Source organism: Acipenser ruthenus, chromosome 36 (genome assembly GCF_902713425.1).
Source record: "Acipenser ruthenus chromosome 36, fAciRut3.2 maternal haplotype, whole genome shotgun sequence".
Taxonomy (NCBI): domain Eukaryota; kingdom Metazoa; phylum Chordata; class Actinopteri; order Acipenseriformes; family Acipenseridae; genus Acipenser; species Acipenser ruthenus.
The window spans coordinates 1,224,476-1,243,386 of NC_081224.1; the positions used below are offsets into that span (position 1 = coordinate 1,224,476).

The window sequence follows — 18,911 nt, forward strand, 5'->3', positions numbered from 1 at the left end:
GGTCTGTACTTTTCTGGTTTCCGTTTCCCTTCTCTTTGTTTAATACGAGAACGCATTAGCAGGTCTGTCCTCTTCCGCAACTAATTTTCACTGTGCTGTCACTGACTGAGTAAGCATGGGCCACTACGAGGATCGAGGTTAAGACTGTAGCAGACGTGCTTAAAACTATTACTAAGAATATGCAGAGCGATTTCATAACCCGTGCATCATATAGAATGTATTCAGCTTGTGATCCTCCATTGGACTGGCATGTGGTATGTTCTGAGCCGGGTGCAAGGTTTGTGCATTCTGTCCTCGTCGTGGGATGACTGGGATTTATCAGTGTACGTTACTGGTTTCAAGGCAAGTCCAGTGACCTGGGAGACCGTTCCACATAGCCTCTGCTATGTATTCAACAGCAGGGATTGAAACGCACACCAGCCCTGCACCCGGTTCTGGCTCTCGGAACATTGTCAAAATGGAATGCCGAGAGTTTGAACAATCTGGGTTCTGGAATTCTCATCGCAGCATGCGTACGTCAGCTTGTGAGTGCAGATTTACGAATAGGAGTTCATGCAGCTGTAAGGAACTAACGACTTATTAGAAAAAAACACCCCATGTTTTTTTCTCTCGGTCCTATGCTTCGTCCTGCATGGGACCACGTGCCAGATCTTGAGGAGCAATGCTCTAAGCTGTCTCTTTGCAGCTTGCTGTTTTTGCAAATTTACTAGTCTTATTAAAGACTTATTTTGCTTAAGTTTAATTTTGTTTTGCTAACACTAGTAACGCCTTAAAAAGAAAAATATATTTTTTTTTTCTTTTCATAAATCTTTTAATTTGTATATACAGCACTGAAGAAAGATCTCTTTGAATTACAGTTGTTGTCAATGCAAATAAATGAATAGTCTTGAAAGTGCATGGAAATGCTGGCTTGATACAGTGCTGTGTTTGCTCGTTTGAAACACAAACTACCCGTTCTGATGGATCGTGTAAAGCGCTGGGTAGCGTACACAAACACTACAGGCCAATGGAACGCGCCGCTCCCTGGAAATGTAATAGTTTAAGGACAGTCCTGTTTGAAACGGGCACATCTGTTTAAAATCGTTTTAATTCTGCAGCTGTCAAACAGTGCTGTCAAAAGGTGAGCTCAGAGTGTAAAGGATGTGTGTACCTTGTCATGGAATGTGGGGAAAGTTTGTGTTTATTTTTTACTTAAAAAAAAAAAATGTATATAACAAGAAACTGTAAAACTTATTTTTGCTTCTATTGAGGTGTGTGGGCCTACCTAACTGCCCACAAGGTGGCCCCCGTGTTTGCAAAATATCACCTGAAGATTTTTTTAATTTATTTTTATTTCATCGCAACGCTCCCAATATATGTTTTTTAAAAAGTGCGTGGAAAGGTTTCATTAAATTAGGGTAATGAATTCCTATAATATATAGAGCCTTCCTTCGCCAAGCCGATTACAAGCTAGAGTCCATCAGTTGGGCGTGAGGTGTCCTAAATTTTAATATTACATATATTAATAAATTGAACAAAACAAAAACATCAGAACCCCCCCCCCCCCCGCAAATACCTCAGAAAACAAGGAAACGCCCATCTGAAAATGGTACCGTGCACTGAGTTTGCTCGTTAGTTATTTTTAATAGCATGTTCTTCACAGTACGTGATTTCAACTGATGGGAGGTTATCTAAAATTAAACATTTATGATTTTGTGGGTGAACTACAGTTTGTAATGTTCTAAGTCATTTGTGCAGTCATCAATCACAGCATGGACAGCGTATCATTTCTTGGCGTCAAACGGGTACGCGTACCACATTCTGACAGCGTACCACTTTCTAGCTGTACACCGGTGCGGTTTATAGTATACAATGTCAGCTGGTTAATCGTGTTAAATTTGACTACAAGTCCCAGAATCCTCTCCCCTTCTCACGCATGCGCTCGTTCTTTCGTTGGGCTCGTGGTGGGTGTTCCGCCCGCCCCCTCTCGTTTCTCTCGGACTGAAGACTTCTCGGCTCGTTCGTCAGTCGCCTGTCAGCGATACTGGCAGGAGGTGGTTGGATGAAACGAGCTTCGGTTACCGTGGGCGTTGCTTTTTTTTTTTTTGAGAGCGAAAACAAAACAACAACACCACAAAATTACAAAAAAAAACCCCAAATGACAGACGTTTACCTGGTCGTTGTGGGTCAGTATTATCAGAGTTTATTATTTAGCTGGTCGTTTGTTTGAGCGAAGCAGTCGTTCAAATTGTGGCTGTGTAAAGAAATGGTGTCGGACATTTAACTGAAAAAAAAAAATCTACAGCGGCGACGTGACAGAACACGACAAGGTAAGTCAGTGTCTCTCTCGACTTCTAATTTCAGTGCCCATGGCGTAGTTTCGCTGACATTTCTACGTACTAGTCCGCTGAAATCAACGTACACGGCGGAGCTTTCTTGCTGCAGCACAAGATTTAAAAAAAAAAAAAAAAAACAACGAATTTTTCTCGTGCTGGATTTCTTTCTCTACGTAGACAAATACCGGATGTACCAAAATTCCGGTTTCTTGTCCTGAGTTTCCATTTTTGTAAGGCGGCCAGTATTAATACTTAGGTTTCGTTTCTGGTCAGACTGTACGTTTCTCTTCTATTATTAATTTGGGCTATGTTTTATTGCACTTAAACAGAAGGCATTTATAATGCTACGCAGCTGGTTTATTTTCAAATGCCTTTTTTAAAAATTTAAAGTTACACATTTTGCTGTGCACCTTGTTGTGTTTATAATCCTGTGTTTTAATTAATTAATTAAATTAAGTAATTGATTGATTGATTGATTGATTGATTGATTGATTGAATGATGCATGCATTGATGCATGCACAACTAACTTCCTTGGTAAACGAATAGCTAAAAGGTCACTTCCTTAATTCGTTATGATGTATACCCATGCGAGTGTTATACACAGAGTAAGAAAACCAGACGGTAGCTGACTATTTGTGTTCTTGTTAATACATGTGCAAATGCTTCTACCGCGTTAAGATTGACATCAAGTAAAAATGTTTTTAAATGCATATTTGCAAAACTCTCACTTTTCAGGGATGTAAATAAGACTCTGATTGCACAGCAGTTTCACCCGTTCCAGGTTTTACTACGCGCTTGATCAGCCACAGTGTGTGTGTATTATTATTAATTTCTTAGCAGACGCCCTTGTCCGATTTACAGTTGCTACAAGATATCACATTATTTCTTACATAAAATTACCCATTTATATAGTTGGGTTTTTACTGGAGCAATCTATTATTATTATTATTATTATTATTTATTTCTTAGCAGACGCTCTTATCCAGGGCGACTTACAAGATATCACATTATTTTTACATACAATTACCCATTTATACAGTTGGATTTTTACTGGAGCAATCTAGGTAAAGTACCTTGCTCAAGGGTACAGCAGCAGTGTCCCCCCCACCTGGGATTGAACCCACAAACCTCCAGTCAAGAGTCCAGAGCCCTAACCACTTTCCCACACTGCTGCTCTACATAACAAGCTCAACTGTGTCTTATTAAGCGTGCAGTGAAACCAGGAATGGATCAAAACTGCGATGCAATGTGGGGTCTGATTTACTAATCTAGTCGTACAAGCCACTGGGGCGTTTAGGAACAGGTGCTCCAAGAACTGCATTCTGGACAGTGTAACTGTAAACAATACAGGACAGCCCTGGGGGGGGGGGGGGGGGGGATGGATGAAAAACAGGAACATCAATCCAATTAACATTTAATATGTACAATAAAAGAAGAACCACTGATAAAGGAAATAACGATGAATACAAAACGCATGTTATTTTTTATCCAGTACGACTCTTAACCTGCAGTAGGCTGTGTGTCGGATTTGATTAATATGGCGGTACTCTGCGGGGGTGGCTACGTGAGTGCTGGCGGTGGTTACTGTTTTAAATCAGAAGTCTGCCGTGTACTGTAGCCGTTCCTGGATGATCGCCGGCTGGCAGTGCGATGCTTTAGGTTGATGTTTCAACGGTCGCCAGTGAAAAAGCAGTTGATCACATTATTATTATTATTATTATTATTATTTGTTTATTTAGCAGACGCCTTTATCCAAGGCGACTTACAGAGATCAGGGTGTGTGAACTATGCACCAGCTGCAGAGTCACTTACAACAATGTCTCACCTGAAAGATGGAGCACAAGGAAGTTAAATGACTTGCTCAGAGTCACACAATGAGTCAGCCGGGATTTGAACCAGGCACATCCTGGTTACAAGCCCTTTTCTTTAACCACTGGACCACACAGCCTTGCTCCTGCAGAGCTGCAGGGTCTTCTGGGTTTCGTTCCACCCCCGAGTTCTCAATTACTGAACTTTCTTGATTGGTTCGACACTAACGTTTCTTTCTAGGTCTTTTATTTAGATACCCTGCAGGATTGCGTCTGTCCGGGACACCCCCCCCCCGATATGTGGGGTGGAGAGGGGAAGAGAAGAATGAGAACCTGACATACCGTTCCCAGCCTGTGCCTAGTTACCAGATTTCTAAAAATAAACCCCCCGAAACCTGCTGGATTATTTAAACCCAACCTTTTAGTTTTGGTTTGTACTGAAAGAATGACTCTTAGAATGAGTAAGCGGGTGGGAGAACACATTTTTTAAATATATAAAACCACCCGATTCAATGTGAAAACTAAGAACATAAGAAAATGTAGGAACTTGAGGAGGCTGTCTGAGCCATCAGTGTTTATCTGGTTCCTTGTAGCGGATTGATATCATAACTTTTGTCAAGTTGTGTCTTGAAAATGATCCCAATGATTCAGCATCAACAACATGGCAAAGCAACCTGTTCCATACCCTCACCACTCTCTGTAAAGAAACGTCTTCCAGCCCCCCACCCCCCAAATCTACTTGGTTCTTTAAGTTTGAAAGTGACTTCCGAGAAAGAAAATGCTGATCAGCGATAGGAAAACATTTAACGCAATAGTTATTCCCCGTACTGGTTAGAATCACCAGACACCAAGAGGGAAGTGTGCTGTAAGCATGGGCCAGGCAAGCATGCTGCAGCGCTGTTTGGGCAAGTGCCACTGGAGAAGCAGAGCCCTTGTGCAGTTGTTTTGAAACTGCACAGCACATAGACATGTGAAAGCAGTGCAGAAAATACAGAAATGGCATGTTACAGTTGAACAAAGTGTCTTAAAACTGGACTGACTAGTTCTGTAAAAGCTCTGAAATGAGTCAGGCAGCATTACATGCAGACTGTAACAGGAGATCTCCTAGGTTAGAGACTGCAGACCAGATTGCCCTGCAGTGTTTATGTCCGTTGTCCCAGCTCCCAAACCCTGCTTCAGTGGTTCTAGGTGTCCTTGCAGAGTCCCTGTTGTCTGATGGTCAGACAAGCAGGACACAGGGATGCTCAGTTTGATTGAAAATTAACAAACAAGATAAAAAAATAAACACGGTAAAAAACGAGTCTCCTTTTTTGCAGGTCTTTCTTGAAAGACATACACGCTTTCTCCCCTCTGTTCTTTCTCTATCTGCATTCTATCTCTGAAGTGACTTTCAGACTGATCCCATGTGCTTTTTATACATGTGGCCAGGCTAATGAGCAATCAGTGAAGCAATTTAGCCTGACCGCATGCATCTGGATTTCTTGAGCCGGAGTTTTTAGCTCTTGTCTCAGCTAAATTAACTTCATAGATTTGTTGTTAGTGTGCAGAGGCTTCACCCTTCCTCAGTCCCATTATCCAACACAAAACTGCGTTAGGAGGCTGTGTGGTCCAGTGGTTAAAGAAAAGGGCTTGTAACCAGGAGGTCCCGGTTCAAATCCCACCTCAGCTACTGACTCATTGTGCCACCCTGAGCAAGTCACTTAACCTCCTTGTGCTCCGTCTTTCGGGTGGATAAAGGCGTCTGCTAAATAAACAAATAATAATAATACTCTGCTTTACCAGGAATTACCGGTAGAGGTTAATAGAGAAAAGGGGGTTAGACTGGTGTCTCAGACCTCCCTATTTTTTACAATGCTTACCTACAGCTCTGGCCAAAAGTTTTGCATCACCTAGAATTTTAGATTGAAACGTAATTAAAATATATACATGAACATAATTTAGATATTTTATTTAATGTCATCTAATCAAAGAAACTAAAAAATGATATCTCAAAAGTCTATTGGAAGCCATAAATGGTGGTGCAGTATTGCATGTAGATTGACAAAGGGCACATTTTTTCAGTTTTTGTCTGGTTTCCATTAAGTATATTTGGGGGGGGGGGGGGGGACTACAAAGTGGAATATAAATCTATAAATATACGCAGTAATTCCCTGTAAGCTAATGGGAAGAACACTTTGATCAGGAGCTACAGATTCTGTTCAGACTTGACCACTACAGCAGGTCCAGGGGCTTTTGAATGCAGCCTTTATGACCAGCAATGAAGGTATTTCAATTCAGTCTGCCTGCAGAGTTCATATCACCCAGCGCAGACGTGCGAAACTCACCAGAGAAACTGGGTCATAACCTTTGCTTGGCATCGTAACCAGAAAGGGTGCCAGATTCTAGTGCTGCTGTAATACATGCAGTTTTAAAAAAAACCCAGAAAGACTAATGCTTGCATGACACAAACAACCATGCTCTGTGTAATATTTCATACCACTCAGTCGGCAACGTTTCCATGAGTTATTTTTATGTTGTTTCATGAGAAGTTAGCGACCGGATTATTGTCTCTATGCTTTTTCTTTGTGACGCACTGCAATTCGCATGCATTTCTATTCTCAAGCAAGGTGCGTATCATTTAAAAGTCTCTCTCCCCATATCTCCATCTCTATCTATCTATCTATCTGTCTATCTATCTATCTATCTATCTATAGTTCTATCATAATGGTAGGGACTTTGAATACCACTGCAGTTATAGATTGCATTAGAAAAATAACGGTCCTTTGCATAACAAGGTTATGAAAACAAAAAACAAACATCCCATAACAGCGGTTGTGAGTCTTCTAACTGTGTGTTTTTTGCATGCGAATCAACAGGGATGTGCCTCTCTAACCAGCACTGATATTACGGTTAGGTCTCATAGGTCCAGAGGCTTGTTCTTTGAAAAGGTTAACGAACACGTGGTGTAATGCACTCCCTTTTCTCATATCGTTGCATTGAGTGTCATCACTTTGATCGGTGAGTCATCCTCTCATCGGGTGATTTAGGAAGTCAGCTGCACAGAATCCGCCTGCTTTCAGTTCAAGTGACTTGTGTGTTTCGGTGGCAATCAGAACAGGCTATGTTGCTGTATTTAGCAGTCGGAGCTTGAGCAAGAGCTGGAATCAACACGTTGGGTATTTCAGATAGAAATTTGCTGTTCTCATTTTGTGTGCTGTAATCCAGAGCAGGCTTCAGGTAAGGATGCCACATTAAGTAATACTGTACTGGATGGGATTTTGTGTGTGTTTGCATGTGTCAATAGCTAAATAAGCTGTGATGCAACGTGGTATTCACGTTAGCTAGCGTAACTTATTGAAAGGTATGAGATTTACAAATGCCGAATAAATTCAATGGCAGACGTTTGGGCTGTCTTTCGATGTCTTCAGGGAATCGAGAAAGGCTGCCGGGCAGAGTGCTTGTCTTTTAATTGATTAAAGCACTGAGAAAAACGACCAGTCGAAACGTTTGTCATTGAATTTATTACGTTACTTCTACTGCGTGTTGCATAGTTTTGCAGTATCCGAATGTGGGGGTAAATGGAGGCATCTTTCCACCAGGACGTCTGCATGTCGCACTTCTATATGAACCTTGAGAACACAAGAAGCTATTCCACAAACTGTAAATCAGTCATTGTAATATATAACGTGCTATTCACACCTAATTTGCTTACCCAATTAGGTTTTAAATACATCTTATCCCGTTGTTATCAAAGTTGGCATTTCTATACTATTTGGCACACTGTTGCTAGACCTCATGATAAATGTTCTTTTTCTCGTCATACTGAAGGATCTAGCTTTGAATTTACAGAGGTGACAGGAGATGTGTGTTACTAACTAAGCCCTTCTGTCTTCTCTACTGCTCAGTGATCCTGCCCCTCTAGCTGGATCTCAGTTGGTAGCAGGTTAACCACAGGCAGGTGTTTGGCTTGAGGTTTAGCTTGAACACTATGCTATTAAATCTCCTGCCTAGTGAAACACTTGTTTACAGCTTTAGCCTGGGGACAACACCACTGACACGCAAGCTCTTTTTGTTTGTACATTTCCGAAACTTGAATATCAGAAGGCGCTTATTAGTACGCCTACCGTACCCTCTTTTGTCACTAGAAATAATTATCAGCTTGGTACCAGGCTGCAGCGCAGTTTAAAGAATTTGTTTGGAGTATAAATGTACTGTGTTTTTTTTTTTTTAATCCATTTGAAATATGTACACCTGGTTTGCTTTTAGATTGCAACTTCTCTGTTGTCCTACTCTGATTGAAGTAAATACTGTACACAAAGATCTTTTTTTGTTGTTTTTGTTATTTTATCAGTGAAGATTTTACTCCATTATCGACAGCCCCTCCTATCAGTAACATGCTGCCAGGTTGTAGTAATTTTTCACTTCACAGTGCTGCATTACGACAAGAACTCCCTTCTGATCAGTGAAATACTGGGAATTGCGACATTGTGCATTTGATCCCTTTTCTATCAGTTATTTAATAATTCAAGCACACTCCCACGAGTCGACTGTCTTGTGAAATGTGCCGGTCTGGCCCTGGGGATGTAGTTAAATATATTGAATTTCATAAGAGAGCTCTTGAGGGTCGTTGGTGAGATGGCAGACTGATGTCACAATCAGATTCTACCCAGCGGTGTTTTACAGATAGGAGCTGATCACGCGCTTAGACGTTCCTAACCTTTCATCTGTGTGGCTCCTGAAAAAGCAGGAGGTGAGGTTGTATTTATTTAATGATAAAGCGTTCATGTAGATCAAAACAAACATTGCTGTCTTATAAATAGCGAAAGAAATCAAGTATTTGACATACCTACAGCTGTGGCCAAATGTTTTCCATCACCTAGAATTTTAGGATTGAGACAGAAAACTTTCTAGCAGGGATTCCAGGTCTTTGCTTTTTCTGGATTGTGGGGAAATGCTCTCGGTAGTTTACCATTTAAGTTGACTGTTATGCAGTGGGTGATGTTTTGGTTCCTGCGTTTTTTATAGCTTTAGCTGGTGGCCCTGTGTTGAACACTTGAGAGTGGTATGTCATGCCAGAGATTGATCTGAAAACAAGGTGAGTATGGGTGGGCGGATTCTTTAAAGACTAACATTGCAATACTTTTTATTTATATTAAATGCCTGTTGGAAAAAGAACAGTTTTTTTTCCCCCATTGTCTCTCTCTTTCTTGCTCCACCCTGTTTTGTATAAATCCTGAAACTTGTACTAAAGGCATTGCAGTAGCTGGAATGTTTTACCCAACAGCAGTTGTTTTGTGGCATTATGATGTGGACAGTGGTTAAGCCTTGAAAACATCTGACAACAGTTCACAGATCACACGTCTCTCAAACCACAGCACAACCAGTTCAAAGTTTGTGTTTTTTCCGGTGAAGAGCGACTAATAAAACCTGACAAAAACTTATGGAAACAGGGGAACGAAATTTCCAGATTCTGCGTTCGACTGAAACTGCAACCGCACTGAAGTTATGCACAGACCTGCTCTCAAAGTTGTAGTTACGTTTACAGATTGCGGCACAGAAACTCTCCAAGCGCTCAAACCCATGTGAAGCAGTAGCTGTGGTGACTAAAAGTCACGTATTTTGATAGATCTGAAAACAAAATGAGCTGGAGACATCAGGCCACAGTCGCGGCTATGCTACAATAAGCACGCTCCCTTTCATTGGATCTCAAACAATTAACCTCCTGTGTTATTTATTTTGAAAGCTTTTTCAATGTCTTTTTTTCTTCCTTCTTAGAAACATAAACTGGTGATTATTTTTTTCCCGGTGCTTTTTATTATGACCTTTTTAAAAAACAAAAAGGCTTTTCACGACGAGATTTGCTCAAGAGCCACCTGGGGGTGTGTCTGGCTGTGGGAGGGTAGTGGGCAGATCTTAGGGAAGGACCAGAAATGACAGCACACAGGAGCCGGAAGTGACGTTTAGTCCTGGAGCCCTGTACCAACAATGGTATCTGGGCAGGATTTTATTTTAACACACAACGAAAATAAACAGAAAACAAACAAGAAAACCATCTGGAATACCAGCAATGGTAAACTCAGGTTTCAAATAAAAAGAGTAAAAAAAAAAACCAAAACATTGCGGTTACAAAAACAACACAAAGGAAGCACAGGGTTTCTCCGTGCTACTGCAGTGGGTTTCCTCTCACCGCCTTTTGGCTCCCTTCCAAGGAATAAAGACTAGTCCTGGGTTTTTCCCCCACCGCGGTAATCCACCAAGGTTTTCCAAAGCTTCAGGATTCTTTGAATTACAGCAGGTTTGTAAAAGCAAAACAACACAGTACGTCTCTTCCATGTTTTCAGTTTAGGACAGGGAGACCGAATGGCAAAACCACACTGCCTAAATACTGCCAAGTCCCGCCCCTGCAATCAGCACTCTGCCCCACGTCAGCCAATCGACGAGCACAGCACAGCTGATTGCAGTGATGGGACTCGGCGACCGCATGGTTCCGCCTTGGGCCAAGATGGCCGTCCGACTCGGAACTTACTGTCTGGTCAGAGTTCAGCCTCCTGACCCAATCACGGTCAACCCTACACAGCGCTGCCGGTGGTCGGGAGGCCGAATTACGACAGGGATTCCTTTCAATCCTGTCACACTGGCACAGTGGCGCTTTTATTTGCTGTGTTGGTGCAGTTTGATGCTAGGAAATTGCCCTTGCTGTACGGTAGAATACATGCTTGTTAATTTTACTTGCTGGCAAAAGATCAAGAATTTCAGGTGGTTGTTGTTATTTTTTTCTCCAGTATCCTCCTGCTGCAACAGAGAATACAGATACAGTTGAAACAAGGTGCAGTTCTTGTTGGTTGAGTTTTTATAAATCTGACAAAGGGAGGTGCTGACGTCGTGCACAGCTCAAGCACGGACATTTCCTGTGCTGGGCATTCCTGAACTTCAGCACTGTAGTATAGAACCTGCAAGAAAGTGCTACAAGTAGGAGAAATCCACCAATCACTGTTAAGGGTTTGTCAGAAGTTCAGAGCCTTTTACTGTTCCGTGCATAGACTTCCAGAACCTTTTGCTACAGTGCTCCCTCGCTATAACGCGGGTCTCTGGGGACACACAATATGAGTGTTATAGCCGAAGAGCGTTATAAACGGGGGAGGGGGTGGGCGGAGGGGGTGGGGGGCGCCGCGGGACACTTAACAACACACATCTGACTAAAATACAAAATAAAATAACTCCCTCTCTATAGTGCACATATGGTGTAGCAAAAATGTAACTTTCCGTGAATTAACCATGCATAAAGCACCATGCACATTCCCACTCGTGGATCATTTTAATTACCAGTTTTTAAACTAAATAGCCTGGCAAAACGGCTGTCGGGAGTTCAGTTCGGAGCGACAGACAAGCAAACCCAAGTGCGAGAAGGAGAGCTGGTCGGGCGAGGGGAAGAGGGAATGGGCTAACCCCAGGTTCGGCTGCCAGAGCGAAAAAGTACAGTAGGAAAGATAACCACATAATAAGCCTAATATTTATTTATTTATAAAACGAATGCTGAATAAGATGTCTGTGTTAAAGTGCCAGCGCAGCTTTTCTTCAGTTCAGATACTGTATCAAAAGGGAGAGACAGAAACGGAAGTTAGACTGAGAAGTTGTTTACAGTTTGAACAACACCGTACTGTATTTACTGTAGAAATATTGCATGAATCACTAGTATAGGGAATTGGGGGACATGCTGTAGGAGCGTTATATCCGAGGCGTGTTATAACCGAGAGCCTTATAGCGAGGGAGCACAGTATTCCGTGTATAGACTTCCAGAACCTCTTACTGTTCCGTGTATAGACTTCCAGAACCTCTTACTGTTCCGTGTATAGACTTCCAGAACCTCTTACTGTTCCGTGTATAGACGTCATCCCCTGCACCAGGAGTGGCCAACCCTGGTTCTGGAGAGGTTTTCGTTCCACCCGAGTTCTCAGTTACTTAATTGAACGAATTATTTTCTTAACTGGTCAACACTAACATTTTCCCCAGGTCTTTAGCCATTCATTTAAAGATACCCAGAAAACCTGCAGGACTGTGGCTCTCCAGGACCAGGGTTGGCCAGCCCTGCCACACACAGAACATACGACACAACTCTAAATTAACAGTATGGCGGTGCGGTAATCGCTTTTCTTTCTTCTTGTTTTTTTCCCCCCCAGGTTGCTCACTGATGTAAAAGCTGGAAGATGTCACTGTGCCGGAGTTTGCTTAAACACAGCGACTCCTATGCGGGGAGCTGCCAGACCGAGTCTGGGCCGGTGATCCGTGTGCTTCTATACTGGACCCTGGAGGGAAGGGAGCAGCACCTCACCTACACGGAGGGGAAGCGCACCGCCGAGGACATTTGCATCGACTCTGCCAAACTCAGCGGTAAAAACAAACAAACAACGAAACGAAGTGGAACCGCAAGGGTTCCGCATTCTGCTCTTCAAAGCCCTGATGTTTTTGTTTTGTAGTAGACCGGTTGACTGAAACAGGCATTCTTAAGGTTTTTGACGCTGTCTTTGAAGCCTGCAATGGGCAGTGTAGATCCTTCTATCTATTGGGTGTGTCTTTTATACTTCCAGTTGTAGTTACGTTGCCTTTTGTTATATTCACTGCAGACATGGAAGTGAGACTCCTATTTGCATAGCAGTTACACACAGTCCAGGTCTTAATATGAACTTGATTAGGCACAGTGCATAAGTAACAAGCTCAGGTGTGTCGTCTTAAACTCCTTGTGAAACCAGGAGTGGATCAAACTGCTATGCAATGGTACAACAAGCAGGCTTACTGTGAAAGGGTTTCACGGGATGCAGTTCAGATTCGCAGTGCTCACTGCATCCTGTGCTTCTCACTGCAGTAAACATGGCTGATGGTGATTTAATGCAGGGACCTTGCACCCGATTGCAAGGAGTCTTTCGGTTACTCAATATGTAAAATTGGAGCAAGATTAGATCACTGGGATGTTCTGTAATTTCTCATGAAGGGGTGGGAGGGGTGCTAACCGAGCAGTGAACAGGAAGTGTTGGTTATCTTCTGCTGCTCTGTACAGAAGGACACTGACTTTCTCTTGGTGTGATTGCAGGTATCACTCCCCTTTTCCACAGCCTGTTCGCACTCTACCATCCAGAGGAGAAGCGCTGGTTCAGCCCCAACCATGAATTTGCAGTGAAAAATGAAGTAAACCTGATTCTACATTACCGCATGAGGTACGTGTCTTCCAGTCCGTGCGTGCGTCCATTGCTTGGTTCAGCAAGTGCATTGGGAAGAGAAGAGCGGATTTTAAAACCGTGGCAAATCTGTGTAAAACAAAGCTATAGAAGTAGCTGTTGCTGCTGCTTGCTTTGTACAAAATCGTACGTGATTCACTGTGTAATATCAGGAGACATCTTCAAACAGGGATAGAAATAAGACTCCTAATGCATAGCAGTTTCACCAATTCCAGGTTTTACTATGAGCTTGATCAGGTGTGTCTTAAACTCATAGCGAAACCAGATATGACTCAAACTGCTATGCAATGGGAGTCTTATTTCCATCCCTGTTCAACACAAGAAAAGCAGAAGGGGACAGTAAGTCTTATGGAGGTGGATAGAACTATTTCAAACACATGTAACCCACTGCTATCAGCCTTACAAGGTCCTTGTCTTGCAACCACTAGACTTGCAGCAATGGAGTTAATATAATACCTTCCTGTTTCTTGGGCTTAGAAACGCCCCTGCCTCCTGCACTCTAAAGCACTCGCTTGTCAAAACAATACAGATAGCGCGTTCAAAATGCATGATCGATCGCCAAGGTAACGCTGCAAACAACGCTGGCTTCTGTCTTTGTTTCTCTCAAGAATCAAACAGCCACTTACTGGAGCAGCTGCTGTCTTGCGGTACTTATTCAGCGAGAAAATCGCTCAGTCGATTCTGTCAGGGGATGTTTCATTATTAATGTGATAATGTGGTAAAATAAACGTGGCTTAAAAGCATTGGAGAGTGCACTAAAAGGCTTGCCTTTCATCTTTATTCCAGGGAGCTGTGGGCTAGACCGCAGCATCGGGTTTCATACTCTTGTGCAGGGAGGGAATAATGAAACATTTTAAAACAAGAAGCAGGCCAGTAATGCACTGCAGACAATTTTAAATCTCTGCATTTTAATATGGGGGGGTTGCATTTCTACTAGTTCTGAATACAGCTATGGGCAAAGGTTTTGCATTGCCTACAGTTTTAGGGTTGAGACCTAATTAAAAAAAAAAATACTATGTGAACATAATTTGTATTTAACATCATGTAATCAAAGAAACTACAAAAAAGATATCTCAGAAAGTCTACCGGAAGCCATAATAGCTTTACAGTATCTCATGCAGGATTTGGAAATTTAATTTTTGTGGTGAAGTGTATGGGGGGGAAAACTACAAAGCGATGTTAACTTAACATTGTTAAGCAGGTTTCTTTTTATGAACCTGAATTAGTTTGTTCTATAGGGTGATGCTAAACTTGTGGCCAGAGCTGTATTCATATGACTGTAAAACACACTTCTTCATTCAAGAACCACTTTGTGAACTATACATGATGAATCGTTACAACCCGATTGGAGAAGTGGGCTAGAAAGTGCCACTGTCACAAGTAACAGAACAAGAAAATTCAGCTCTTGTGTTGCACCCCATGAAACCTAAACAGCTGTATCATTTCAAGGTCATTATTAGATACCCAGCAGGACTGTCTGCAACATAGTTTTTTTTTTTCTGATCAATGGCACAATTAGTTCTCTGCTGGATGCAATGCAACTTTTAAGACGGAATCAAAGCTTTAAATACGCAACACATTGACAGTGATGTCAAGGGGAATTCCAGTTTCTGTACACCTACTAATACCGTCATGGGACACACTCTTAGGAGAAATCAGCTGTTCTTTGCAACGAATGCAAAAGAACATTTTGTACTGAGATTTACCGGTTTCTCTTGCTAAAGTGTGTGTGTTTTTTTCCTTCATGAATTGATGGTGTTAACAGTAGTCAGAATATAACTCTTCCCCCCCCCCCAAGATATTTCCAATAATCCCTGAAAATTTATTTGGAGCACGTCCATTAAAAGGTCTCCTTCCTGTTTACAAGCTGTTTTAGAAATAAGGGCTGGTCCATGCTTCTGTGCAGCTTCACTCCGACTGTGCAGCAGATGTTCAGCATTATCTGACCCTATGCGATTTCAGGTCGCAGACACATGAGAAAAGACTGGACGACTTTCCAAACAAGACGCACGTCGCAGGACTGTAGGTGACGTAGCAGGGTCAGACACCCTTGACTCCGACCAGAAATTATATCTGAAGTATAAACCGGTCTTAACAGGTCGCTACTGAGTGAGAGAAGTGGACTCTCAATATTAATGACATTGTCAGTAGTGCGAGTTTTACACTGGGGGAGAACCAGGACATTTATGGGCATGTGAAGAGTCCAGTAAAAGTGTTGGCCGTAATTCCTATCTGTCACACAGGCTCGGAGACCCTTGATGTTGGAGTCTGAAGTATGAACAACCTTAAGGCTCCCATTGCATAGCAGTTTGATCCACTCCTGGCTTTACGATGATTTAATAAAACACGCCAGATGTTGTTACCTTGTACACTGTGGCTAATCAAGCTCTTAATAAATCCCGGAATGGGCAAAACTGCTATGCAATAGGAGTCGCGTTCCCATCCCTGCATTTGCTTCAAGTTCCCCCTTCTTTTACAGGTTTTATTTCCGGAACTGGCATGGCATGACAGATAAAGAAGCAGCGGTGTATAGATCCGCTTTCAAACACTATGATTCCAGCGGAGGCAAAGGGAAGAGCGAGCAGGGGAGCCCTCTGCTGGATCAGCATTCCCTGGAGTATCTCTTTGCACAGGTAATGCGTTCGGCACGCTTAACTTGCACAGCTGTGGACAAATGTTTTGCATCACCTAGAATAGTAAGGATTGAGACAATAATAATAATAATAATAATAATAATAATAATAATAATTAGAAGTTGCAGGCAACTTGAAGGCTTCCAGGCCTTACAGCAGGAAAAGATACAGTTTGAGACTCGTGAAAATGGAAATCAGACGAACATGTTGTTAATTGGAAAGCATCATTTTATCGTGTGTGTTTTTTGCAGGACAACGGTTAGTATTTTATAAATGTTGATTTAGTACTCATTTTGATAACTACTTGTGATTCGTTGTGGGAGTGCAATTCGTGCTGTGGAACTTTCAGCTGCATATTTTAAATACCCCGGCTGTCAATTTTCTGTACACCCCGAGAGTATAGTAATTATATGAAAAAAAATTCAAATAATAATATAAAAAATGTCAATTTTACACCGTTAAAAAATAAACTGGGCACAGTATTTTTTTTTTAACCAATAATAATTATATATATATATATATATATATATATATATATATATATAGTACTGTGCAATAATTTTAGGCAGGTGTGAAAAAATGCTGTAAAGTAAGAATGCTTTCAAAAATAGACATGTTAATAGATTATATTTATCAATTAACTAAATGCAAAGTGAGTGAACAGAAGAAAAATCTAAATCAAATCCATATTTGGTATGACCATCCTTTGCCTTCAAAACAGCATCAATTCTTCTAGGTACACTTGCACAAAGTCAGGGATTTTGTAGGCATATAGTCAGGTGTATGATTAAACAATTATACCAAACAAGTGCTAATGATCATCAATTCAATATGTAGGTTGAAACACAATCATTAACTGAAACAGAAACAGCTGTGTAGGAGGAATAAAACTGGGTGAGGAACAGCCAAACTCAGCTAACAAGGTGAGGTTGCTGAAGACAGTTTACTGTCAAAAGTCATACACCATGGCAAGACTGAGCACAGCAACAAGACACAAGGTAGTTATACTGCATCAGCAAGGTCTCTCCCAGGCAGAAATTTCAAGGCAGACCGGGGTTTCCAGATGTGCTGTCCAAGCTCTTTTGAAGAAGCACAAAGAAACGGGCATGGTTGAGGACCGTAGACGCAGTGGTCGGCCAAGGAAACTTACTGCAGCAGATGAAAGACACATCATGCTTACTTCCCTTCGCAATCGGAAGATGTCCAGCAGTGCCATCAGCTCAGAATTGGCAGAAAACAGTGGGACCCTGGTACACCCATCTACTGTCCGGAGAAGTCTGGTCAGAAGTGGCCTTCATGGAAGACTTGAGGCCAAAAAGCCATACCTCCGACGTGGAAACAAGGCCAAGCAACTCAACTATGCACGAAAACACAGGAACTGGGGTGCAGAAAAATGGCAGCAGGTGCTCTGGACTGATGAGTCAAAATTTGAAATATTTGGCTGTAGCAGAAGGCAGTTTGTTCGCCGAAGGGCTGGAGAGCGGTACACGAATGAGTGTCTGCAGGCAACAGTGAAGCATGGTGGAGGTTCCTTGCAAGTTTGGGGCTGCATTTCTGCAAATGGAGTTGGGGATTTGGTCAGAATTAATGGTCTCCTCAATGCTGAGAAGTACAGGCAGATACTTCTCCATCATGCAATACCATCAGGGAGGCATCTGATTGGCCCCAAATTTATTCTGCAGCATGACAACGACCCCAAACATACAGTGAAAGTCATTAAGAACTATCTTCAGCGTAAAGAAGAACAAGGAGTCCTGGAAGTGATGGTATGGCCCCCACAGAGCCCTGATCTCAACATCATCGAGTCTGTCTGGGATTACATGAAGAGAGAGAAGCAACTGAGGCTGCCTAAATCCACAGAAGAACTGTGGTTAGTTCTCCAAGATGTTTGGGCCAACCTACCTGCCGAGTTCCTTCAAAAACTGTGTGCAAGTGTACCTAGAAGAATTGATGCTGTTTTGAAGGCAAAGGGTGGTCTCACCAAATATTGATTTGATGTAGATTTTTCTTCTGTTCACTCACTTTGCATTTTGTTAATTGATAAATATAAACTATTAACATGTCTATTTTTGAAAGCATTCTTACTTTACAGCATTTTATCACACCTGCCTAAAACTTTTGCACAGTACTGTATATATATAAAATGATATGGCAAAAGTCTACCTGGAAGCAATAATAGTAGTACAGTAGATTTAGATTTTGTTAGATTTCGAAATGTCGCAGTGGCCAAAAGTTTTGCATCACCCTATAGAATTAACTAATTTTGCTTCGTAGTCGAATGAAACCTGCTGAATAATGTTACGTTAACATATTGAATTACATACTGCTTTGCAGGTTTCCATATACTTAACGAAAAACTGACAAAAATTGAAAAATGTGACATTTCAAAACATGATATACTACTGCACTACTATAATGGCTGCCGGTAGACTTTTGCGATATCATTTTGCAGTTTCTTTAATTACATTATGTTCATATAGTTTTTTTTTATTTATTTATTTTTATGACTCGATCCTAAAATTCTAGGTGATGCAAAACATTTGGCGATAGCTATAGGATGTGGTCTAGTTTTCTTCTTTTTTATATATTAAGAGGTAAGTTATAGTAATAGTTATTGATTTACTGATTTTATCTATTGTTGATTTTATGTTTTTCTTTTTTTAGGGAAAGCATGATTTCATCCATGACGTGGTGTCCATGAAGGATCTCCACACTGATGCCGAGCTGCACAAGTTTAAGAACGAGAGTTTGGGGATGGCCGTGCTGCACCTGTCTCACCTTGCTGTCCTGTCCGGCCGCTCGCTGGAGGAAGTGACCAAAGAAATCAGGTGACTCCCAAAACACTCCCACAGAACCATTCTTTTGCTTCTTTTTCTTCAAGAATAAATGCATGTTCTTTTGGGGACTCCCAGGTGTTTACCGCTAATACATTTCAATGCAGTTCT

At 41.8% G+C, this 18,911-nt stretch overlaps 1 protein-coding gene across 2 annotated transcripts in view; it reads left to right on the forward strand.

The window, feature by feature from the left end:
- Nucleotides 1–1,935: 1,935 nt before the first annotated feature.
- Nucleotides 1,936–18,911, forward strand: part of LOC117962351 (non-receptor tyrosine-protein kinase TYK2-like) — a 41,469-nt gene continuing 24,493 nt past the window's right edge. The window contains exons 1-5 of one of the 2 annotated variants that reach the window (XM_059008240.1): nucleotides 1,936–2,309; nucleotides 12,281–12,491; nucleotides 13,189–13,312; nucleotides 15,813–15,966; nucleotides 18,631–18,794. In XM_059008240.1, the coding sequence (XP_058864223.1) occupies nucleotides 12,308–12,491; nucleotides 13,189–13,312; nucleotides 15,813–15,966; nucleotides 18,631–18,794 (626 nt within the window). In that variant the 5' untranslated portion in view covers nucleotides 1,936–2,309; nucleotides 12,281–12,307. Of the gene's footprint in view, nucleotides 2,310–7,224; nucleotides 7,341–12,280; nucleotides 12,492–13,188; nucleotides 13,313–15,812; nucleotides 15,967–18,630; nucleotides 18,795–18,911 lie in introns of those variants that run through there. The other variant, XM_059008241.1, reaches the window with a different exon arrangement.